A 26,295-nucleotide genomic window follows, 5' to 3' on the forward strand; every position below is an offset into this window, starting at 1 on the left:
GGTTCTTGAGGAATTTGCAATTAAATAAGCACTTAACCCGATAACTGCTGCACCAATTTAAGCAGATTGCGAACAATATATTTCTTGCAAAGCGTAAAACTAGTTCGTTATTCAGTTAGTTGCCCGGCGAATGCATTGCAGCTGTCGAGAAATTTTCATATTTTAAATACACTCTGTTTATAACTAAGTAAGCAATTTCCCATTAGATAATAATCTTCGAAATTTAACTTTAAGCTTCTAATGTGTTTCAAACCGATAACTTCTCAAATTATTTAAAACTGTATACGTTCATATATTTACAGGAAAAAAAATTATTAAAATTTCTAAAAACTAGACTAATTTTGAAAATTAATACACTACTTTATTTTTTTTTAAACTATTGTAATAAATTAGTATAAATATTTGTTGACAAAAGAATTTAAAAATATAAAATTTTATGTTAAAAAGTAATACATTTCCATTTTTTTTAAATTTAGCTCAGGAATTTTAAATTAAAAAAATATGAATAAAAACATGGCTGAGAAATACTATGATACAAAATCATCTCAATGTTCTAGCAATGATGAGTATACACCGAGGTATACACAGAAAGCTTATTTTTGACAACCATGAAGATTTTATTAATAAAGTTGTCGATACATTTTCAAAAAATCAGATACAGTGCAACCTCCATTATCCGAACTAATTATTGTAAGGTCTTGTTCAGTTAATCAATTTGTTCGGATAATCAAATTTAAAATTAAAACAGTTATTTTTCTAAAAACCTTTTTTAATACATCAAGTTTGTAATTATAATATGGAAAAACATATACAAAAAAAATATAGACATAAACACTTATTAAACTACATATTAAAGTATGTATACATAAATATATGTACAAAAAAAGTTAATAAACTACATATTTAAACATATTTTATTTAAAAAAATCCGTTATTTTTCTTTGTGAAAGGGATTTACTTTCTAATTTTCTGGCTCTAATCTGCATCTCCTTTAAAAGAAATATGTTGTGAGACGTTTCGCCATTATCACTGGCCCACGTTATACATTTGTCAAAACATTGCACGACTTCTCCATGAGTTATTTTGTTGTCGGCAGCTCCTTCGGTCTCATTTTCTTCTTCGGCTATTTCCACATTCTCTATATTGTGCAAGATGTCATTGTCAGTCATTAAATCACATCTTCCTGTCCCACCGGGATTGGGCCGGGCGAGACGAAAACCCAGTCGCACACGCAAGCGCGGCAGCAAATTTCGTATATCACCCGAGCTCCGCGGCCACCCAGTTCGGATAAACGAGGCTCGTTCGGATAATGTCTTGCGTTTTTTTCCGTTCGGTTAAGTGGATATTCGGATAAAGGCCTGTTTGGATAATGGAGGTTACACTGTATTATGTTTTACTTAATTTTCGTTGAATTTCTTAATTTTCTTAGTTATTTATATATATTTTTTGTTTTTTTTCTCGTTAAAAAGGTTTTATTAAAAATATTTCTAAAAAAAATTTATTCACTGTACCTATTTCTACCTATAATTTATATTTCTCCCATCCTCTCTCTCATTTCTTGCCCCCCCCCCCCCCTCTAGCCCATTGGCTGGCGATGCTCTTGAATAACATTACTGAATAAAAAATAATCCAAATGGTGGGCCATGCTTTCGAATGTATCGATATACATCATCCACACGATACGGCATTTATTTACGTTTGACAAGCATGTATTTTCCAACAAATCTAGCAGATACCACATGAGCTTAAGCCTAATACCAATTGTTCAAAATAAATCAATTAATCCATATTCTGAGAGAAAATATATGTTGATATATATAATTTGCAGTTTCAGTTATATAGATAGGTATAGTATGTAGCATTTATATTATTACATTTGTCTCGAAAATTATATTAAATAACATTCAATAACGGCGAATGTTGACCAAAGAAGAAAGGAAACTAATATAAATTGATTGTGTGGTAGGAACATATAAACAGACTCCAGCAAAAAGTTTTTAACAACTTTTTTGGCATTTCTGAAGACCGAATGAACTATTTATTACAGACAAGATAAAATCGGAAAGATAAAACAGAGAAAAAACTATATCCCCAGTAAAAGGCAATATGACGATAGAGTCATATATCCTATTCTGTGAAATCACATTAGTCATATAAGGCGACCCAACATGTAGCCGCGGAAAATTCTCATGGAAATCGATATAGATAATGAAAGAGTTACGGAGGTTTCCAATGCTTTATAATATAGGAAAGCGAAGTTGTTTTCGCTAATTTAATGGCAATGATCAATTTCAGTAATAATTAAAAAAATAAGTACCTAGTCATTTTCGAATAGCTAATAGGATATTTGTAAGTACTTGAAAAATATACAGGAGTTTATACAGGCTGTTAGAATTTCGCTTCTCACTACAGGGATCTCGAAAACGGTCAGAGATTTTTTTAAAGAATAATATTCAGTTGGCGTTTTGGTTATTCCCATGCATTTTTAAGAATTGATTTGTCATAATAAAATTAAAATTGTAATAATGTATTAATTTTGACACAACTTATTGAGTTATGTATGACCAAGTCATGGTAATAGTTAATAATAATAAATGTTTTATTGTAACGCGTGGTGGTAATAGTTTAAATAACTAGGTGGATTTCACAAGGTCTAACGACACTTACAGTATTAGATAAATTTGAAACGAATACATTGAAAATGAATTTTCCGAGACAAAAGGTCTGAATCTGGTTCGGGCTGAGGCAGTACAGTATTGGGGGTCATGAAGGCTTGCAAAAAATGTAATAATATTTCTAGGATCGTTTTTAAAAAAATGAAGTTGATGATGGACTTGGAACTTTTCATTTTCGAGCGCGAGCTTCGCCCTTCGGCGCTTGTATACTATTAGAAATATGCAACAGTAAATTTAAACAATTGTTTACTTAAAGTTAAAGGTTTACCCCACACGTACGATTTTGTTTTATGTTAACATGTTGAATAATGTACGACTACGGCTAACAGGCGCAAAATGTTAAGTAGCTTAGGATCTAAACGATGAAAATATATATTTTTTTAAATTGTAGGTAATTATGCTGGCTAATCTACCGTAATGGAATATTTTATAAATATACATAAATATACGTCCAAAAATTAAAAAAAACGGTGACGTTACCAAAACTGCAAAAATGAAGATACTTGAATTTTGCAAATTGCTATCNCCTTTGGTAAATGTACATTTATTATTATTTTGATTTAAGTTGTCCTTATTTGTAAAGATAGTGGGTTAGGCTTCCAGGGGAAATTAAAATGCGTAAGGAACTAAGGTGATGTGGAAACAAGTGTAAAGAATTTTGTTGATGTGCTTACAAATTGCACTTACTTTATACCATAAACATAAATATTCTTGTAATAATTTATGGTTAGATATGTCTGCACAAGGGGATTGTATTGGTATGAATAACTTGAAAACGGCGAATCTTAGGGAAAAAATTCAAGTTACCTTTTTTACGTATTTTGTGCATTAGAATATAAATCCGTTACAATAACTTGTAGAAAATTCAGTGGCGTAGTTTTTTTTTATAAAAAAAGGGTGACCCCTGTCCAGTTGTACACCACTGGTTGAACCTTTAAAGCTCATATTTTAGGGAATGTAAGGCCTACTATCATACATTATCTGTACCAAATTTTATTAAGATCGGATAATAAGTTCCGGAGATATAAACAAAAAATCAATTTTTTTTAAAAACTTCAACACCCTGTATCTCTAAAACGGAGCTGTTCCAGACCAATGTTTATAAGGCAAACACATATTATTTTAAAGATATCTATCTCTCCTAGAAGTTTCCTGCATAAAATTCGGACCACCCTGTATATACCTAATGAAAGCGTTAAGGGGGTTTCCAATGCTTTATAATATAGGAAAGAGAAGTTGTTTTCGCTAATTTAAAAGCAATGATCAATTTTAGCAACATTAAAAAAATATTTTCTATTAGTTAATTGGATATTTGTAAGTACTTGAAAAATATAGAGGACTGTTACAAATTCGCTTCTCACTACAGGGATCTCGAAAACGGTCAGAGATACAAACTAGCTTAAATGGGGGCAAGTTTTTATTTCATTTCAGCCTTTTTTTAAATACGACCCTAGATATTTTATTACATTTTCTGCAAGCTTTCATGACCCCCAATATTGTACTGCCCGAGCCGGATTCAAACGTTTAAAATAAAACATTATAAGTTTTATTCCCGTGTCCATAGTTATTTCTAGGCTTCTCGAGTACTCAAAATTTTTACAAACTTCGATCTATTTTTTTCGGGATATTCATACAAATACATCTGACATGCTCTTTCACAGTTGCGGTTACAGATATAATAAATTCCGGTAATATTACGCTGATCTTCATTTTCAACGTTTGCCAAAACGAAAATGTTTTTGAACATTTACTGAAATTTTTTAAAGAATAATATTCAGTTGGCGTTTTGGTTATTCCCACGCATTTTTAAGAATTGATTTGTCATAATAAAATTAAAATTGTAATAATGTTTTAATTTTGACGCAACAACTTATCGAGTTATGTATGACCAAGTCATGGTAATAGCTAATAATAATAAATGTTTTATTGTAACGCGTGGTGGTAATAGTTTAAATAACTAGGTGGATTTCATAAAGTCTAACGACACTTACAGTGATAGATAAAGAAACGAATACATTGAAAATGAATTTTTCGAGACAAAAGGTCTGAATCTGGTTCGGGCTGAGGCAGTACAGTTGATGATGGTCTTGAGACGAAACGTTACATATAAAAATTGGTTATGCCATTCGATAGAGGGCAAAAAGTGGACATGAAAAAGTGTTCTTCTTTTTTCAACGTCACCTCAAACAAGGCTGAAATGAAACAAAAACGGATTTCAAAAATTTCGTTTTTTTTTTCAAATACTTATTTCGAAAACTAATTATGTTGGTCCCCTGATTACGCAACTTTGCCCCCATTTAAGCTACTTCGTATCTCTTACCGTTTCCGAGATCCCTGTAGTGAGAATGCAATTTGTAACAGCCTGTATATAATTTTTTTTTAATTGCAATGCAGAAACAATACTTTATAAAGAAAAGTCTCAAATACTTATATTTTTTATCTTCATCGAAAACTTAACTGATGTTTAGTGCATCAGAACAAATACATACACTATTTATCAAGCAAGGGATGATCATGTTCGCTCCCAAACAGGAGTTACATTAATTGCAACGAACCCGACTGTTCACCCTCACCCTCGCAATTTTGGAGCCAATAGAATTCCGTTGCAGGAACTATTCTCCGAAATACGAAAAATCACTAATATCTAAAGCTAGTGGGTTGTAAAGAAAGACATTATGTAGATCGATAATGTATATTTACTGTTCTCAGCAGCAGGCAGCAGCAGTGGATGATTTTTTAAATATTTAATTGTAGTTTCTCCTTAAATATAAATCCTATGTGTAATTATAGGCAATTTAGATTTTTTCCATGCATTACCTAACTAACAAATCGCAGTGATTGCCAGGACCTGCAAAAAAGTCTGTAGGTGTTTCTAATTATACGTGACCTGGCAAGAAATCTCGGACCAAAATAAAGACCGTACGATTTGTTTCTGGCCCGTTAGAAAAAGTACCAGAGTAATGACAGCACCGAAATCGAATCCGTAGATAAAACGAAATTACCATCACAAAACAGCCGTATCCGCAGTGGTCTTATCGAAACGGCCGCTTCCTCGAAATCCATATCGCTAAATTACTTTTTTTTACACCTACAACCGTCATAACTTCATTGTGTAGGTACCCACTAGCTTAGATGCCGGTGTAGGTAGAATACGAAATTCGTGAATTTTAATTTTCATTATATGCAAATGTATACACAAAAGAGGCAAACCTGAATTTCAAGAGATGCAGGTGTTGCCTATAGTGGACTAATGAGAAGAAGAAGGCGTAGTTCTTTAGAAAAGAGAAATTCGATTGAAAACTTCGAAATAAATTTCGCATCCACAGAACCTTTTAATGGAGACAATTTTACATAATTTAACATAATTTATAAACCGAAACAGTGGATAGGTAATTGCTAAACAAAGGCTTTGGGTTTAAAAGAAAAACAAATACTTATTACACATTTTAGAATATGTATTTCTTATAAATTGTAGATAAATAGTAAACAATTACTTTGTTGGAACAGTGATGTAGTAAAAAATATATTAAAAAGGTTTGTAACTTCGAATTACTGCTTTTAATTATTTTCTGAAAAGTTATAGTCACTTCCAAACAATAAGTATACCAAAAATGAGTAACAGTTTTCCGATGGAGAACTAAAAACCCTCAATGATCCAATATGAAACGCAGTTTTTAATCAACTACTCAAGATCAAGTACGAACATAAACTTCAAACTTCATACAGTTAGGTGCCCCCATAGCAGTCATGCCCATTTATGCGAGCATTCATGTGTAAAAATATTTTTTTTACTGATTTGGATCTACCACTTTCAACCAAAAATTGTGTCACTTGGGCACCTTTCGAAGAATGCACTGCTCGCGAGTGGCACAAAATTTTATATATTGGCCTTTACCCAGATGCATTTATTCATTTCACACAAAGAAAATAAGGAATAACCTAAAGGTAACAATAAAACAAGGTAACAAGGGGTATCTTGAAACGTACGTAACATAAAGTGTAATGTAACAAAGGAGGCATAACTCATCAGAATGCCAACAGATGCGTAAATACCATTATAAAGTCAGATATAAGTATACAGTTAAAAATGTAGGCATCGTCAATCTTTGGTCACCACAACACGAACAATAAAAGAAAATTATATTGTATGAAAATCAGCATCAAATGTGTGACATTGAGTTATTTGCGAAAAAAGTATGACACGTTAAATCAGTCGTTTTTATTGAAGCATACAGTAGGTTAAGTTGAAAGAGTTCCTGAAGCCGTCTAGATAATTTTATCTTAATCTATTTCATATAGTGGTTCTTCTCTACGACCATTCACAGGTTTATTGTGGATGATTTTAGAGTTCCTCGTCTAGCTTTAAACCTTTTAACCACTTTGCGTTATATCATCTAAGAAACTTAAATTTCTTAACGTTGCCAAACCCTCCCAATAATCCACACCAACTTAGATTTAATCTAGTGTTCGTTGATAGCCTCAAACGCTTCCTAATCGTCGATATAAATAGCAGTCTATCGTTTGCGTTTACCATTTATTTATCTCCAGAAATGTAGGTGCACATGCCAGAGACCATAAGGATCCATCAAACAAATAAAAAATGCATTTAATTACATACGAATCAAAGAATGAACTATCGTGGGATCTTACTTTTCTAGGTACGTAAATAAGACATTGAACTCAAATGTCAACAATAATTAAAATAATATAACGTTGTTTTTTGAGATATACACAATATCTATGCAAACCGAACTATTTAACAACAAAATTGTAAGAAGTGGAAGATCATCGAGAGATCGTTACGTAACATAAATAGGATTCAGAACAATAGATTTTGAAAATATGATTTTAATTATTGTTCCAAGTCGCTGTTTATTAAACGTAAAACTGTCAATTTAAAATTATGTATCATTTTCGCCAATTTGGAGTGCTATTACCGAAGCTATTGGTATTTTACATCCAATACTCAGTCCTGTACTACAATTTCTTCGATAAAGATCACCCTCTGGGAAAAGTCCCCCAATTTTATTATGCACTGTTCCAGAGTTAAAAGTATTCAATGCAACTTGAAGTCTATCTTTAAATTATAGTAAACGGGCTGTTTCGTTTTCTTTGAAGGGCATTTACTGCATCATTTATGAGGGACCAATACAAAAAAATATATATATATCAATGTGTTAGCCAATTGCGTGACTTGAAGTTCACATTGACTAGTCAAACCAGTTCTACGAGTACGATAAACTCGAAATCTACATTTAGTCGTTTTAAATTTTCAGTCGTTGAAAATATAGGCTCTTGCCCATCTCAAATCCTGGGTTTCTTTATCGGTTTATTTCATGTTGTCTTTTAAACGAATTAACGATTAACGATAAAAGAATGGTATTAATTGCTTACTAGATACTGAGGATGTAATTTAATGTTGTACGGGGTTTTAGTCGGCAGAGTAGTTGTTCTGCACAATCTCATTGACATTAGATAGAAATGTTAAGAGAAAACCTTTGCTTTTAGAAAACGTAACTGTATATTATTTAGTACAGTGACAATTAAAATCTGCAAAATAGAAGTAACAACAAAAGTAACAACACATTTTGTATAAAAAATATATATCTGCTTTCGAGATAAATGACAAAATGTCATATCATGCGTAATTACTAGAGAAAAAAGGGTTGTTCCATTCATCGGAAGGCATTTTCGAGACCTTTATTCTCCTATTCCTAATTCACAATAAAAAATTTTGAACTTTATAAATTATTTTTTCTATTTTCCATTTTTCAATCTAATATGACTGGATTACATACAGTATTAAGAAATCTAAATAAAAAAAAAATAGTACCCAAGACATGTTTAACAGCAACTAAAACGAAATGTTGGATTATATTTAGGATGCATTTAGGCGTACACTTTTATTTTGTTTCTCGAAAAACGGCGGTACATTCTTCTATTATAATGAAGCATCGTCATCTCGCTACTGACTACCTTACCTAGTGCAGCGGTCATCATGACTACCGCTGACTCCATAAAGGTCCGGGTTCGACGGCCCACTGCAATTATTTTTTTCTACTCAATAATTATATACACAGATACCTTTTGCTAATGCCCTCGCCAATGTGTGGATACCAGCCACAAAGTTATATAATTTTTAATTTCTAAAAAAAAGATAAGCAAATTGTAAGGGTATGTAGGTAGGTACTTTGTTCCTGGAATAATAATAATACCGTCTCGAATGCCATTAAGGCAAGTTTAACACTCGTACCATCAGTTCTACCCTAAGAAGCGCCCCTGTCTATAGGTAAATACCCGGTTGATCCTACCTTTATTGTTATACTAGTGGTCATTCACACAAGTTACCAGTAACCTTGGATTTCTAGATAAAAGATTAAAAGGCAATAAATAAAATAAAACTTGGTGGCTGATGCTCTTTCTCAGTTATTCATTTATTGCTTTACCTTAACAAATTTAATTTCTTTACTATATACCCAAATAATAGTACCTAAAGATTATAAAAAAACAATTAGGTTTGTAGATGACAAAATGTTGTAAAAAGTAAGGGTATACCTATGCACGATTACTTCATATTGATAGAGTAATTATGTATGTAAATTGTCAGAAACGCGTGACTCATATTTTCCCTATCATTAGGGTTTTCTTTAGGGAAAATATACCTAGTTCAAAGAAGTGAATACATCGACAAATAATGTATTTCGTATTATTAAAAATAATTTGTAACTTTTCATTATTACGTACTGCGATTACGAATTTGATTCTTTTCTCAAACTTAAAATTGCATTTATTTGTACAAGTATATAATTCTGGTTCGAGTTGTTATTATCATTTACGAAAACCCATCAATACATGCTTATTTCTAACCATTTACGCCAAAGTTACTTTTTTATATAAACAACGTTAATATAATTTATTATAACATTAAATAAAAACATCTGGATTTTCAAGTCAAACCCACGTAATATTATGCGACTTTTATCATTTTGTCACTATTAGCCAATTGCTCCAATAAAGAAATAATAAGGTACCCAGCTACATACTTTTACACTTTTAATTACTTAGTTTCAATTTCAAGCCGCCACTCAATGTCAAAAATTAAAAAAAAAATCGACTGAAATCCAAACAATGAACTGTCAGAAATAGCAACAAAAATACTGACCTTATTTACGAAAAAATAAAATGAATTTGATTGTTTTTAAATGTTTGTATAACTTTTCACTACTCACTGAATCAGTCTCTATAAAAAATTATTTGTACTTCATACACCACATCACTGTACAACCGAATATAAACACCAGATATTTAAACACTGCTGCCTGCAACAGCCATTTTACATTTGTCTAAACTGAACGCAAAGCAGGCCAACAGACGAAACTGAAATCTGAAATGTGTTGTTTTACCAAACTCCCCTTCCCTACCACTGAAAATCGAACACAGTTTGTGCACTACCAAACAACTACCAATGGTGGTTTCAGTTAAGATCGGGATCTAAATTATTATGGAAATAACTTCCGATGCACTAATTTATTTTTGAATGGTAGTTAATTCTGGATTTCATTTAATTTTTATACAACTTGAAAAGTCGATGTCCTATTCTGAATTTCTGGTCAAGTTGCTTATGACGTCAGTTGCAAGTATACGCACTTTTTTCTTTATGTTGGTTATACACATAGGACGTCAGTTCTCTGTGGATGTCAAAAATTACATAACCATACATTTATTCTAAGGGTCGCTAATATTAAGGCGATTTTTTATTGAAAATCGCAGAAAATGGCGTCGAAAAGAATTGGAAAAAGTGCCATTAACTGGACTGCTTTGAGTGAAAGAGTTCCTGAGCACCAGAGAGCTCAGTATCTGGCATTTAAGTCGAAATCGGATGGATACCTGAGACGGTAAGGTCACCGTCATTTTTATGTAATCAAACTGAAATTAAATTTTGAAACATGACACTATTTGTTCAGTGCAATTAACCCAATCTTTGTAATGCAATGTAATGTAGGTTATATAACTCAATTCGTTGGTACCTTCCAAGTATTGATTTTTCATTTATTGATGACCAATGTACATATTCATTTCAATGATTAAGAATTCACTCTATATTTGACTACTACTTTACATAGTTGAATTATTTTTTTATTACAGTGTACTTGCTAACCCCGAACAAGCTCCCCCAATTGATTGGGCCTTTTACAAGCAGAAAGTGCCCGTAGCTGGAATGGTCGATGATTTCCAAAAGCAGTACAGTGCGTTGTCAATTCCTTATCCAGCAGACACTGTAAGCTCTCAAATCGATGCCCAGGAGAGAGAAATTAAGAGCGACATTCAGAAATTCAAAACTGAATCCGATGCACGCATTGCCGAGTAAGTTTTTTCGTCCAATGAAATAAAGTTATGATGATTAACGGTCATTTCGATTTTTAGATACAAGAAACAATTGGCTCATATAGCCGGGTTGATTCCATACGATCAAATGACTATGGAAGATTATCGTGACGCTTATCCAGAAGATGCTCTTGACCCCATCAACAGACCCACTTTCTGGCCCCACACTCCTGAAGAGCAGATTGATTACGTCCATAAGGATGCTCAGGAATCGAGCCATTAATCGTGCAGTTTTGCAATAGGTCGTAAAAAGTATATAGCAGTCTACAACCGAGTTTATATATTAGTGATTATATCTTGATGTTATTTCCAATAAATGAATTTACATTGTCATGTAGTGGCGTTCCTTTTGTCAAATAAAGAAACTGAATTTTACCGTTTTTATTTAATATGTGGCGATATTGTCTCGTCCGTTTTGTTATACCACAGTGAACGATTATATTATTTTCAAATATTGTTTTATTATGTACTGCAAGTTTGAATATCAGAAACGCACTGTGCTGTGTATAATTGGGCCATGTTAGGTAAAACAGTCGTAATTTTCTTTGCAATTTTGTAAATGTAATGAAACACCATAGACTGGTTATTTTATCGTTTGTTTAAACATGAGAAAAATTAAATTCGGGAATTTCAACCGAGCCAAAAAAGAAATCAAACAAGAAAACTATAACTATTTTCTTTGTCGATTTTAGTAATCACAGCCTTAAGGTATGCTACTTGCTACATCTCCGACTTGTTTAACTGGTTGCCTATATTCTAATAAATTCGATAAGTTTTCTGGCTACAGTATTGTGGACTGTTGTCACTATTGTGAGTTAAAAATACAATATTTGATAGTCCTCTCGAAGTCGCCTCCTCCGATATCAATAAATTTTAATTACTTATCATTTGCTAATCAGATACTGGCTTACTAGTCCAGTCAATGACCATTTTCCCGTATAATTTTGCCGAACAGCACCGATTTTCATAAAAATTTGGATTTAGGTTCTACTTACCCTCTACTTCAAAGTTGACTTTGTACCGGGGGTTGCTTTTACCCTGGGGGTGGATGCCACCCCTTCTCGGGGGTGAAAAATGTTTAATTAAAAATCACTTGTAAGCAACTTTTGTTCTATAAAGTTTTTTCTGAAAGTCAATACTTTTCGACTTATTCGCGAGTGAATGTAAATTTTTTAACAGAAAAAAACACTTTTTCAGACGGTTTTTGCGAATAATTCAAAAAGTATTTTAGCAAAAAAATCATTTTTATAAAAAATATAGCTTACCTATAAAAAACCAAAAAGAATGGTATGTTTATGGTATCTGTACAAGCGGAGTAGTAGCTTGTTGAAGGTTGGTTCTTATTCGTCAAACGCCAAATTTGAAAGTTTGAACGTGAAATAACCAAAAACCAATGCATTTTTCAGGGAATACTCAGAATCTTTTTTTTTAAAGTGCTTGAAAAAACCTTTATTTTTATTTTTTATACATATAAAGTCCCTAGCATCAAACCTAAGCGAGTTATGACGAAAACAAAGTTGGTCCGTATTTTTTTCGGCAACAGAAAACGTGAAAATCACCCCCTAAATACCACCCCAATTGAAAATAATCATTACCACCAAGTGAAAAGAGAATTTTTTTATTTTTGGAAAAGATTGTCTTTTCTTCAAAATAACTCAAAAATTATTAATGATACGTAAAATTTTGCAGAGTACAAAATTGTAGGTCTTACTTTTTGAAAATTTTGTTTTTTTTTCTGTAGGATAAAAATTAAGTAAGAAGTTTAAAGTTTGCATATGTTCGTAAATAGCAACTTGTTCAAGCCCGTTCAGCTCAAACCTTTACAAAAATAAGGGCTGAAAGAAAATTTAACTTATTTGATCTTGTAGCCCTTGAAAAAACCTACGAAATGTTTTTTGAAGGGCTTTTGAAAACTAAGCGAGTTATGTGTAAAAAACCAATCTCATATTTTTGTAAATATCAGAACACGTATATTAAAGCATTGATAAATACACATTACAGCTATATTTTAGGAATAGAAATAGGAATTTTAGGAATAGAATAGAAAAGGAAGATGAGAGTGAGGAGGATTTATATTATTTGCAATAAAAAATTTTTTATTATAAAAATAAAAAAATTAAAATCCATATAAAAATAAAATTCTTATTTTCCCTATTTTTGATTGCAAACTTTAATCAGTAGGTTTTTTTTTAAGGTTTGAAAATAAATAAATACATTACATTTTAAATAATAAAAAGATTGCATTATATTTTGAACTAAACAATTTTTTTAACTATAATTGTCCGATTTTTTTGCAATTTTTTATAAGAGTTGAAACTTATAAATAAATAATAAAAAATTAAAACAGTAAAGAAATATTAATTTAGTATCACTATATGATTAAATTATTCCAAGTTGCTGAATAATATTTTCCAACATTATTTTTTAATGATTACTGTCACAGGGGGTGGTTTTTAAGGATTGACAATATTCAATTCATCATCATAACTACTTATTTAAAGATGATTTAATGTGTAATAGGTTGTATTACACGCTCGAATCTACAATTGTATAATTATTTTCGAATAGGGGTAGTTTTTACCCTAAAAAATTAAAAGCAACTGTGCCGGGGGCACAGGGTCAACTTTGAAGTAGAGGAAATGTAGAACCTAAATCCAAATTTTGGTGCAAATCGGTGCTGTTTGGGAAAATTATACAGTAACGCCGTATTTTACCTTCAATGACTGGGCTATACCTAATTACTAGAATCATAAGATTGTCATGCATCATGTAACTAATATCCTATGTATATCATTTGACGTATATGAGAGTCCCGGTTTAATTATCAATTTTTCAAAAAATTGAAACTTTATATTTATGATCCTGGAGTTCTTGATAATAGATCTGTTGAGAATATGTTTCAAAACATTGCCATAATTTTACACTATTATAGGTATGGTTCTTCTAAAAATTGAAACTATCTAGGTATACATGTATAAAATCAAAGAAACTAGTTAATAGTGAAAATACTTTTTGAAGAATTTGATAAAATATAGCAAATAAATGTTTATTTCTTGTCAAAATAAAAAAAAACAGAAGATATCGATTTTCCTTGATCATAGAGTTGTATTTGAACTACTAATAAAGAAATTGTTTACACGTCAGGTTGGCCGAGCGGTCTAAGGCGCCAGATTTAAGCTCTGGTTCCCGAAAGGGAGCGTGGGTTCGAACCCCACATCTGACAAACCTTTTTTTTTCCTTAAAATTATTAAATATTATCTGGTGAAGTTTTTCTGTGGGTCCTCGTATTAAACTTGATTGAAAAGAACTTTCACAGTACTCTTAATTTAAAATAAAAATGTTTTACTATAATAAAAGTTCGAATTTAAACTAAAGTTACCTTATTTCTTTTTTATATCTAAATATCTAAATACTTGTTTTAGTATAAAAAAAACAAAAAATGTTAGATTTAACTGCCATCTACGTTAGCCAATTCAATCAATCAACCCATTTATTTTTTTGCTCTAACAATGTTCATAGTTCAAAAGTAATATAGAATTCCCTGACTTTTCCCGGTGTTTCCTGGATTATAAAAAAAAATTCAGCTCATTTGTAGTTCATTTTTACATACTAATTGATGTTTATGTTTTAAAATTTTTCTAGACTGGACTTTATACCCAAAGAACCTCTTATAAAGGTTTCAAAATCACAAATAGTTTTCTCTTTCAAGAACCCAGGGCCGGCTTTCACAAAATTTCCGGTTGCAATGGTCAAATTCCTCGACTTTCATGAATACTTTAAAAATTCCCTGATTATTCCCTTTTTTTATGAAGAATAATAAATTCCCTGACTTTTCCCGGTTTTCCAGGCCACCATGTATGATCCCTGTCTATAAATACTGGCTTTTCCAAAAATAGCCATATTATTAAATAAAATTCTGAAAAAATAAGAAAGTAGCAATAAAAGTAAGTTGAATAGGTCGGCTATAATCTCCTTAAATGGAGTATCTAATATTTCTTTCTAATTTTGAACAATGTAGGTTGAGAATCTTTAGGGGTAGGTATTTCTGTGTCATCATTAAAGTATATAAACAAATTAATTTTAAACTGGGATATTGATATTTTAGTCAAAAAAAATAATCTAAATTTAAAATGAAAACAGCAAAACGTGAACAAGATACGTTGTCGATACACTGTGAAAAATGTGCTTATAGCCAATATTTTACTATATAGAGTAATTGCAAAATTACAGCCACAAACACCCCCTTGTTATCATTTTTAAAGTCGCTCTTTTCTTCGACATTTCTCATTTTAAAGAACTCTTCACTCTTCTACTGATACAACTGGTTTTGCAAGAATCTCGTGGAAGTGGAAATAAATATTAAAAATTTGATTAAAAATAGTTTTTTTCATTTATGCTAAAGGTTAAAACATTCAATAATAATACCACTATAGTATAGTAACAGCTTTGTTCATGATTCTATACTTCTATGTGGCAAAGTGGTGCAATTTATGGGGCAGGTTTCGGGTTTCAAAGGAATAGAAAATAAAGGTTTTCAATTAAAAATTGTAAATTTTTTATTGGTCCATAAAGCATACTAAAAAAATAATAAAAATACTTTATTTGTACCGTTGAGAGAGCGTTTTATTTTTGTTGTTCAGCGAAAGCAACCCTCAAAATTTATAATCCATGTGGCCAATGCTGAATACCAAAACGGGAAATTACAAGACCAGAAAATGACTCTTGCAGTGCAACTGAATTGATTCTCAGGCTGTATGGCCTGTGGCACCGCTGGTACATACGCATGCTTTTCGCAATTTTTCCATGATCGTTTCGCATAAATACGGCTGAATTCCGTCGATATAGCGCTCGATTTTCACCATCAAGGCGTGGATGGTTGTGGGTTTATTGGCATAAACCTTAGACTCCAAAGAAAAAACTCCAACGGCATTAAATCCTATGATCTAGGCGGCCAATGCCGATCGCCAAAACGGGAAATTGCAAGACCAGAAAATGACTCCTGCAGTAATTGAATTGTTTCTCAGATTGTATGCCTGTGGCACCGTCTTGTTGAAACCATATGTCTACATCCATATCTTGCAATTTAGGCACAAAAAACTGGCACCATTAACACAGTTCTTGAGTCGATTGGACTTTGTAAGCATGAAGAGGCAAGTCTTTCGTGAGAATAAGCTGTAAGAGCTTCTCGAAATGTCCAGTTCTTGACCACGGTACAGAATTGATAAAAAATTAAACCATAAATTAGATAAAGATTTTATTTCAATGAAAAATGTTACACAAAACATAAACAATTTTTATTAACATAGTAAATAATTAAAATAAACATTCTTCTATGCCCTAGATGTAAAAAGTAGGCTCCCTATACCTCTCATATCAAAAAAATAAAGTTTCAGTATCATCTTTAGAGATACACTTTGTTAGGCAAATATAGTGACAGTTGCTAGTTCTTAGGACTAGGCTGGGATATGGATTATTTTGTTTTGCCTCATTGCACTTGTCATATTGAACTTTTATTTTAAACAGTTTGTAATGATGAAATATGCTGAAATTAGAATTTGAGCATTTTTAACAATAATTATTTAAACACATTATACACGGTGTTAGAAGTTTGACTGAAATAAACAAAAAAAACTTATATAACATGAGTCCTAAACTCAACCATTTCCGATAAAAAAATTATCAAAATCTCCAACTGCATGCATAGAATACCATAAAATACAATGTTTATCACTTTTTCAACTTGTTAAGTCTAAAAAGTAATTAGCATTGTAATAAATTTGAAATTCGATAAAATTCATAAAACGAGCAATGTGACAACGGCGCGGCGGATAGCACGAGGTACTAAGCTGTCCAGCAATACGCAATTCAGTTGGAATCTGGAATTGGACCGTGTCTCAGTGTTTTTTGCGTACCACTATTTCCTTTTCTTGAGGTGTTTTCCAGCTAGTGCACGAAAATTGGATTCGAAGGTGTTGTGCGTGCATCGAAAATGGCGGTGGACATTTTGGGCATATGTTGTGGTTTGTTTTGTACATGTGTTTAAAAATGATTGAATTTTGCTTTTTGGTAAGTGCCTAAATTATTTTTAATACGTATGATTATTTGGACGACGTGAATCTTTGGGTACTTTAATTACATATTTTTCAAATACATAACGTGAGTACACATGCCGCAAGTGACCCATAACATAGCAAAACGTCAAGAGCGTCAGTCTGACGCCGCCCGGACGCACCAGGGTTCCAGGAAGGATCCACGGCGAATTGGCGTCGGCGACCAGATGCTTACTCGGATACCTGCGAACGAGTCCACACACGACGGACTCTCCAGCGAACGCTCGCTCCGACAACACGTCTTTTTCACAAACTTTGTTTTCAATAAAAATACTTTTATTTTTACCGTTGAAAGATAGTTTTGTTTACTGCACACCGAAAGCAACCCTCAATAATTTGATTAAAAGTTAAGTTCCTGTTTTAAGAGATTCATAATTTCTAAAATTCGAGCTAAAATTTAAGCATTTAGTAATACAAAATCGATACAATTTATTTCTTATAAACTGGAAAACAATTGTCTTGAAATTTACTAAATGTTTCACAATAAAAATTGTTTACATTTTTTCCGTAGGACAAGTCTACCGCGTGCACGCGCTGTTGTCACGTTGTGATGAAACTCTTCAATATTAATACTCGCAGTATTTTGAAAGCTGTTAATCTTACGCCCTGTAATATACAACTTTTTGTTCATTTATGATTACTCTATCTCATGCTGATGTTATGGCAGTCATACTTCTTACACCCTGTATATAAAATATAGTTCTTAAATAAATACAATTAAAAAAGAAATAAAAATACTTACATATTTTTAAAATATCATAAAAAAGTAACGGTACTTCTCCTTGAAAGACATAATTATAGTACCTACAAATATTTATGTAATATATGGCGACTAAACCGTTATTAAATAACTAGATGAACCGCATGCTATCAGGATGAATACTATATGAAATGTATATTCATTTTACAGTTCTTATTATAAAACAGCTATAAAATTTGTATACATATTGATTGATATATGCTTTTGGGATATCAGATATCATTGTAATCAAAAATTACATTTTTTTAATAGTGAATTTTTACATGTATATCGAGTTTGTTTGTATTGTTGGTGTTGGTTGACTGGAAAACTTCAGATCAATACACCTGATAACAATATTAATCAAATACCATATCCGTAATTTTTAAGACAAGCATGTGTACGTAACACACATATACAACTGCCATACAAAGTACTAAAAGTTACCATTGTTATGTATTTTTGAGCTTAAGAACGAATATAACGTCGTCCAACCAATAGTACGACTGTTGAAGATCTCCCTCGCACAAGTAAGGCACTCTGCTCCAAGATTCTACCTCGAAGTTGGCTGGGGTTAATACATCGTCAACGATGCATCTTACTTGTTCTTCAAAACAGGAACCGTTTATAGGCAGTAGTTCTTTAGGCTTGTGGTCTGGGGCACCTACAAGATTCAAAGTTAGTTCAAAATTATCACATACGCTTTGATTTAAGAAATATGGCAAACTGTCAGAATTGGGTTAAAACGGGTCAGCAGTACTGCAGACACAACGAAGTTGTTACAAGGTTTGAGGTTCAGTATATGAAGGGGATTGGGAAAATCCTTCAAATCTTCATAAAAAAGTGGTCTAGGTATATCCTGTGTAATTAAGCAAGGAATTTTCTAAAACTCTTTCATGTCCTAAAACTCCAGATAGAAAATTAAGCAAAGCTAATGTTTTTGTACATTTTATTCGGTTTTTAATGAACAAACGCTCTTGTTCATATTAAAACGTCGTCTTTGAGATATGGCATGTCGTATATACACAAACTATAACAGAAAGGAAGATTATAACATGAAAGAAAAAACTTTAAAATTGGCAATTGAGACTATATCAACAGGAAAGTTACTTTGGTGCATCTACTCGAGATGCTGTATACCCCAAGGTCTTGGAGAAAATTGCAGCTCATTTCGGAAAAGGCTGGTTTAACCTTAATTTGTTATGGGTAGTTGATGATGGACACATGGGGAGAAAAGTTATACGAGGGTAAGGGAAAACAAGTGCCACTTCATCCTCGTAAAAGGACATACAATAGTCATGAGTGTACCAAAGTGTAGTGTGAGAGTTTGATCAAGTACTTTTAACAGCTCAACCAAAAATAAAACCTCTCTTTTTTTGGTCATATCTTTTCAAAAATTATCTTATACCTAATTCGTAGTAATAAAATAGAGCTTCAACAACTTCTAGTATCAGTTGAGTTGCACATACCTGACTCCACATAGGCTGAAAAAGGTAAGACAACTGCTAGCAACACCCTTCCATCTGGTTTCAAAGAGGTCAAGATTTGATTTAGTAATTCCAAAGGGGTATCGCAGCGGTCGATTAGATTCAGACAGGATATGACATCAAACTTTCGGTCCAAGTACCAGTTGTCTATGTCCAATAGCCTGCAAAATATTAATAGCAAATTATAAGAACATTCAAATATACTTCACAATAAAATAGTACTAACAATTTCGACAAATCCAAGTACATAATTATGAGAAAGTTGAATCTATTCGTGTATCTTCAATGTGATAAATCTACAATGCGAAAAATTTCAACATCTATGGGAGCTTTTCGACGATGGAATGTGGATTTATATCATCGAGATCCGCAAATAAAATTTAAAGTCGATCCAATGAGTCCATAAGGGTTCTGTACCTCGAAAAAAGGTGCACAATCTTCAGCTGGGAAGGTCACGGTCACTGGGGGACCAAACATAAACTATTTTTATTGAATTTATGCCAAAGGGCATGATTATCAGTATGAGGTGGATTAAGACAAAATTATAGTTAGAAATTGAAGAGAAAATCATGATTGGAGAAATAGAGACAGATACAAAAGAAAGTGACAATAATAGGCTGTTGAGGCCTGACATACGGAAACTAGAGAATGAAAAAGAGAATCGAACAAAGGAATATAAAGGATTGAAGTGAACAGGACATTAGAAGTGCATATAAGAGCAAATTGGACTAGAAAGGAAAAGTAATAGATGGATATTTATAGATAGAAGGGAGATAGGAAGAGAGGAATTATCAAAGTATAGGTCTAGAAAGAATAAGGATTGGTGGAAAGGAGAGGGAAAGATCTCGTAAGAAGTGAAAGTAAGAAAGAGAAGGAAAATAAAGAAGTGGTAGGATTGGAACACGAACACGAAGATAGCGGGGGGTCGATGGAGGAGAAATAGTAGGTTAAGATAGTAAATGTAATGATAGTATAAGTAAAGAGTAATAAAAGGGTAAGAAAAAAGCTAAGTGGAGATGGGAAGGTGTTCCCTTGGTGGTGGTTTTGGCAGATGGGGAGTGATTCGATGTGGAAGCTTAAGCCGAAAGGCAGGCAGGCCGGCGGGTGCGCCATAACATTCATGTAACTTCTCTGAGCTGGGCTTTCTTATGCAGAAATTTGAAAACGGGACGTCATTTTACGGACGATGACCAATGTTGAAGTCCAAAAAGACTATTATAGAAAAACAGTCTGTTGCTTCATTCTTAAGAAGAAAACTTTTCCAGTGTATTTCGTATCCTTAATTTTTATTTGTAAATCAGAAAACAAGATGTCACTTCGCTCTAAAAGCACCTAATCCTTTCAGGATGCCAGAATGTGAGCCTCGAATTTATGACATTCTGTAGATAGAATTAATCAATTTAGTATTTTGAGATTTTATAACAACTACCACATAAGTGTAAAAGGCAACTGTTTTACTGTAATTGATGATTTGCTATTGGAGAATCTCTTACAATTAAACTTATTCGATTCATAAAACTGGAAGTGCATCATTGCCATGGAGAAATAAAGATAATCACATTTTTATATTCCTTTGAGCTCAGGTGGGGACATTCCAGGTAATTATGTGAACTTCCAGATTAACCATATAACGAGGCATAATAAACAAAGTGATCAAAGTGCTGTTAGCTTTATTGGCGATAAATTCTGTAGGTTTTTAGATTGCCACGACAAGAAAGTAAGAGAGGCAGAGTCCGAACACCCCTTGTTTCATCCACGGACGCTGGCGTGCCCTTCCAAGGCAATAATACGGCAATTCGACGTTATCGACTATATCTGAAGTAATTAAAGTCATTTCATGTTCGTTTGTTAATTGAGTTCTCGGTGCAGTAAAACTTAACCCATAAAACTAAGTGGGCACCGAGTTAATTAAGAAAAGTTACTTAGTAGATTGGACGCATCGTCTTCTCCGGCCAACTAACTACTCCCCCCAGTCCAACTTTACGATGCTTAATCAAGATATTCCGCTAATTAGTCCCGAGGCCATCACCTGCATGTGTTAAACAGAAATATCGCTGCACTCCGAGAAAATCGTAAATTCCTCCCACGTGTTTTACGGTCGTGTACACCCCTCGCCATAATTTAGGACCACCATATTTTAACTCTGGAAACATGGACTGTAAATTTGTTTCTTTATCGTCACTGGTCAGACAGGCTTTTGGCTACAGGGCGTTTCAATGTTCCACCGACAATGTTCTTCAGAGGTTTCACCGAACAAAAATAAGGAAAAGGGTTCGAAAGAACGTAACTCAGCTAGCGTTTGGTTTTTAAGATTCACGCTCAGAAATTTCCATTATCATTTTTAGCTAGTTATTTAATTAATGATTTACAACTAGCATTGATTTATACCAGCAAATATCTATGTTATAGTTAAGATTACGGGCAGAACCGGACTAGATATAATTTAGTACGGCTTCTTAGAATATCATTAATTAAAAATTTTGTGTCGCCTAGTCTGGCATTGCTTCATTCTTAGTAAATTTCTCATAGTGCCAGTAGATCGGCATTGAAGGCTTAGGAATTGAGATCAAATTCAAATATTTCAAAAAAAAATTATGCGTGGAAATTATGGTTCGCAAAAAGGGTTTATTTTTCCGTGCCTACGCCATTGGTAACTAAAACATGTGTAACATCTAAGCAATAACTGTACTGAAAATAATCATGGACACTGAAGATATTAAAAAAGTATATATTTTTTTAAATTTAAGAGTTCAAGTTTTAGGAAACAATTCAGTGAATATCCAACAAGGATCCTAACTTATGTAGGCTACTTTACACTGATTGTAGAAATGCGTTACAATTAAAACTGTTGCGTGTTTTACTATTACTGGTTTGATCACGTTTCAAATACTACCCACTCTCTTGGAAATGTACATGCATTTCGCAGAATAATTACAAAAATTCATTAAGTAATGAAATGTTCGTCAATATTTCTATACTCGTAATTTCATATCGGTAATAGAATTGCTGTTACTTTTTAATTACTTACACAATTTTTTAACTAGGCAATAAATACAGAAAAGAAGTACATTACGTATCCTACAAGAATAAGAACCTGAAATTTATGAATTGTTCCTGCAATATTTATAAAAAAGGCCTTTTTGAGCCTGAGATTCTGGATTGTACGTTCATCATTTTTTAGATATAGCTCAAAAAACATAAATGCTACAATATTTGAAGAAAGAGTAGAGAAAATACTCTTCTGACTCTGGATATGTATTATTATTCTGATTCTTTGCTTTTCAAAACTTCCAAGATTAAATCATAAGCGAACTAAATGAACTGCTTCTGCAGTAATCAGAGGCTGCCAAAAATGTTCTTCAATTGTTTGTTAAGATCAATTATATCCTGATCTTATTGTTTTAGTAATTTTTAATGTTACCGAAATTTATTTGCCAGCATGAAGGAAATAAAATTCCTGTCCCAAATTGGTCACGTGGAAAGTATTTTGAAATGTAGGTAAATGTAATCTTTATCTGTTTTTGATTTGATTAAACCACAAACTCGAATCCGCAGAGATAACAAACTTAATAAAGAAGTACTGATTACTTTTTGGGAAAATAAAATCGAAAAGAATGTTTCACGATTTTTTCATATTTAGATTAATATTTCAAAATTCAGTTCAGTTAAGTAACTGAATCCTAGATGCTAGATGGCAGTAGGTGTTTATTTATCACGCCATATATGATTCTACAGCGATAAAATTAATCAAAAATTACATTTGATTCATTATGATGTAACGAGTGTCACACCCTGTATGTACTACTTTCCTGAATTTCTAACACACAAACAATATTCCGGATTTACTCATTTTACTGTGACGTACACAGAATAAGTTTTGCTGTTTACATATACGAGAAATATCATTAGCATTTATTAAACCATTGTGTAGAAGAACGACGCCTCGCAATGGAAGATTTTGTAAATTATCCCGAGCTATGCTCCAAAAACATGTTCCATATTAGAATGACAACATTCTTCCAGTTACACTGCGTTGAACGTTGATATAATTTATGCCAACCGCTGCTTGTCAATATTTAAATTTCACCAATCCAAAATATTCAGTTATTCAATTAGACTATAAAGAGGCTGTAATTTTCGTATCTCGATTAATTCATGTAACTCGATAAATTCCAGGTATAATCCGTTTTATTGACCGCTGCGACTTGCTGCAGTTGCCCATCGAATTTATTCATAACAGACCCATATTCCAGTTTTATTTAGTGGCCATAAATTGTACGTTAATTTTTAGGCGTAGATGTAAAGTGAATTTTTAAGGGTTCTAAATTTAATGGGGCGGAAAATTTTAATTTTCCTCAAGGTGTAATATATTTAAATCACGTTGTCATAAAACGAGCTACTGAAAGTTGTACGTACCCAGTTTTATTCACAGGGTGTATAAAAATTCATTCGCCACCCAATTTTTTTTCTGAGCCTGACAAATAATACATTTAATTCACAGATTTAGTTTGTCCCTAGGTTTGTAGAATACTAAGATGCTTCCCCTACTTCGATACAATTTGTTAACTGTTGCTGAATCTCACCACAGCAGGGAAAATAGTGATTGAAAATAAACCAGATTTGGGTTCGACTGACACTTAAATTAAACCTTAATTAACAGTATTTTTTGAACTCCCTTAGGCTCTGGCTTTAGCTAGAACGCATACAACAATCTCCTTTAATAAAAAATGATTGGTTGTTCTATAAAACATCAAATATGGGAATAAAGTTACAATATTCATTCCTTAAGCATTGTACGTACTTGTAGCCGTTTTTCATTTTTATTGTTAAGTCGTATTCATTTGTTTTACGGTGTTCCCATTTTAATAAATGTCGTTTTTTTCTTCAGCAGTTCCACATGATTGTAATAAATTGGTTCGTGCATTAAGTTATTTAAATACTGCCGAAATTCCTTACAAGGGCTATTAAACTTCACACCGAATTTATTTCCTGTAAAAAATATTACGCTGGAGGGTAAGAAAAGCTTATTTCAAGGCTCATCAGTAACACCAGTGGCCCATTATATATCCTATTAACGCGGCGAGGTAATTTATTTGTCCTCGATATTTTTCATCTAGGGCCTGTGTATAAACAAATGTAAATTGTATTATGGGCTACCGATGTTACAGCAGCTGTATCTTAACTGTAACAATATAATATTGTCTAGTGTAACAATTTAATATCCGTAAAATATCCATTAAAATATATGTAAGTTAACGGCAAACATTTTTTTATTGTACTTACAAATATGTATTGTAATAAAAGTTGATTTATTCGAAACAAATTTGATCTCTTCTATTTTTTGCGTAAATGTAGGTGCAACTTTTTGATTTTATTATAATAAAAATACATTACATTGAACGAAAACAGACATCACAATGAAAAAAACAAATTAAAAACCATAAAATATTGTTATGAATTGGAAATGACTACCTCAGTAAAAATTAAGAAAAATTCCGTAGAATTGAATGAACCACTTTATTCCAGTTGAATATTACGGTTTCATTTTCAAAATGGCGTCCAAACTTCGCAAAAAAATAGTATTTTTCATTTAAAAAAAAACTAAATATTTTAGAAAAAATGTTTTTGGCAACAGTCGTAGAACTTTCTATATCTTTAAAACGAAAGAAGATTTTTTTACGAAAGTATCAGAATATATAGTCCTTGTCAAGTAAAATAAGTGCATTTTTATAAAATTACAAAATATTTGATAGTTTTTGCAAAAATTGATTTTATCGAAAAAAATACATTTTTTTCAAGTTTCAATAAATCATACAGTAATGCACTTACGTGACCTATCTTGGGCATAAAATTTTCTCTAAGAGTGGTACCTTCCTGTGCAAATTGTGCGCGTATTGCAAAATAATTGGGAATATGCGAAAAATCTACCGAGACTGAATTCCTTTTTTAGGTCGAAAAATGCAGATCCTTTTCTTATTGTTGAAATTTAAATGAAAGCTGACATTTTTGATAATAATAATAATAACATATATTTCCTCTAGTCAATACAACAATTGAATAGGAATAGTCAAAAGAAAAGTACATAAAGACAAAACTAATTTACAATTTAAGATTAACTAACAGAAACTTGATTAACAAAATATTCTTTCACAGAATAGAAACATTTATCAACCAAGTATTTTTTCAGAGCCTTTTTGAAGCTATAAACAGAGGTACAAATTTAATATCATCATTTAATCTAATAAACATTCGTATACCAAGACAGTTAGGTGAGTTAAAAGACATATTACACCTCCCAAAAGGTATACTAAAATGGCAAAACTGCCGTGTATCAATTGAATGAATCTGATTTCTGTGGACAAACTGATTTTTGTTGACAAAAATATATAGACACATTTCATACAACAAAACAGAAGGCATTGTTAAAATATTGTAACAGACGAATATCCGTCTACAAGATTCCCTAGCTGACATTCCGAACATACACCTAATTACACGTTTTTGAGCAACAAATACATTATCACCGTGGCAAGATGGGCCCCCAAAAACAGATACCATATCGCAAACGCGATTCTACCTGGCAGTAATATAGTTTCAATAATTATTGATCAATGGTCAGGACTTTTCTGATATTTCGTAATTGATATGATATTGAATTTAACTTCATTGCTAATTCGTTACATTGATTATTCCACTCATCCAGAGTTAATCCTAGAAATGTTACAAGATTTGTGTTATTAATTAGTATATTGTTAACATTAACATCAATACTATCACAGAGCTTTTGTCTATTGTGAAATCTTATAACCTGAGTTTTATTGATATTTAATTTATTTAGTTTAGTTTAGTTTTCTTTTTAAATGAAAAAAAATATTTTTTGCGAACTTTGGAAGCCAATT

General features: G+C 32.2%; 3 protein-coding genes and 1 non-coding gene across 4 annotated transcripts in view; 2 read left to right on the forward strand and 2 right to left on the reverse strand.

Annotated features, from left to right (window-relative positions):
- Nucleotides 1-10,043, reverse strand: part of LOC108909802 (tyrosine-protein kinase Src64B) — a 114,797-nt gene extending 104,754 nt beyond the window's left edge. Inside the window, exon 1 of the mRNA XM_018714232.1 lies at nt 9,838-10,043. The gene's annotated coding sequence lies outside the window, so the exon portion shown is untranslated. The remainder of the gene's footprint in view (nt 1-9,837) is intronic.
- Nucleotides 10,044-10,354: 311 nt separating this feature from the next.
- LOC108909797 (ATP synthase subunit d, mitochondrial) lies at nt 10,355-11,435 on the forward strand. The gene is made up of 3 exons (XM_018714223.1): nt 10,355-10,570; nt 10,821-11,039; nt 11,100-11,435. Exons 1-3 carry the CDS (start codon nt 10,449-10,451, stop codon nt 11,281-11,283), a joined length of 525 nt encoding a protein of 174 aa, XP_018569739.1. The 5' UTR covers nt 10,355-10,448; the 3' UTR covers nt 11,284-11,435.
- A 2,764-nt stretch (nt 11,436-14,199) lies between these two features.
- On the forward strand, nt 14,200-14,283 carry Trnal-uaa. The gene has a single exon. It is a non-coding gene; the product is annotated as a tRNA-Leu (tRNA).
- Nucleotides 14,284-17,865: 3,582 nt separating this feature from the next.
- The window catches only part of LOC108909800 (methyltransferase-like protein 9), a 216,298-nt gene continuing 207,868 nt past the window's right edge, over nt 17,866-26,295 (reverse strand). The window contains exons 4-5 of the mRNA XM_018714226.1: nt 19,379-19,557; nt 17,866-18,573 (exon numbers count right to left, since the gene is read on the reverse strand). Coding sequence (XP_018569742.1) covers nt 18,362-18,573; nt 19,379-19,557 — 391 coding nt within the window. The 3' untranslated portion in view covers nt 17,866-18,361. The remainder of the gene's footprint in view (nt 18,574-19,378; nt 19,558-26,295) is intronic.

This window comes from Anoplophora glabripennis, unplaced genomic scaffold (assembly GCF_000390285.2).
Source record: "Anoplophora glabripennis isolate ALB-LARVAE unplaced genomic scaffold, Agla_2.0 scaffold153, whole genome shotgun sequence".
NCBI lineage: Eukaryota > Metazoa > Arthropoda > Insecta > Coleoptera > Cerambycidae > Anoplophora > Anoplophora glabripennis.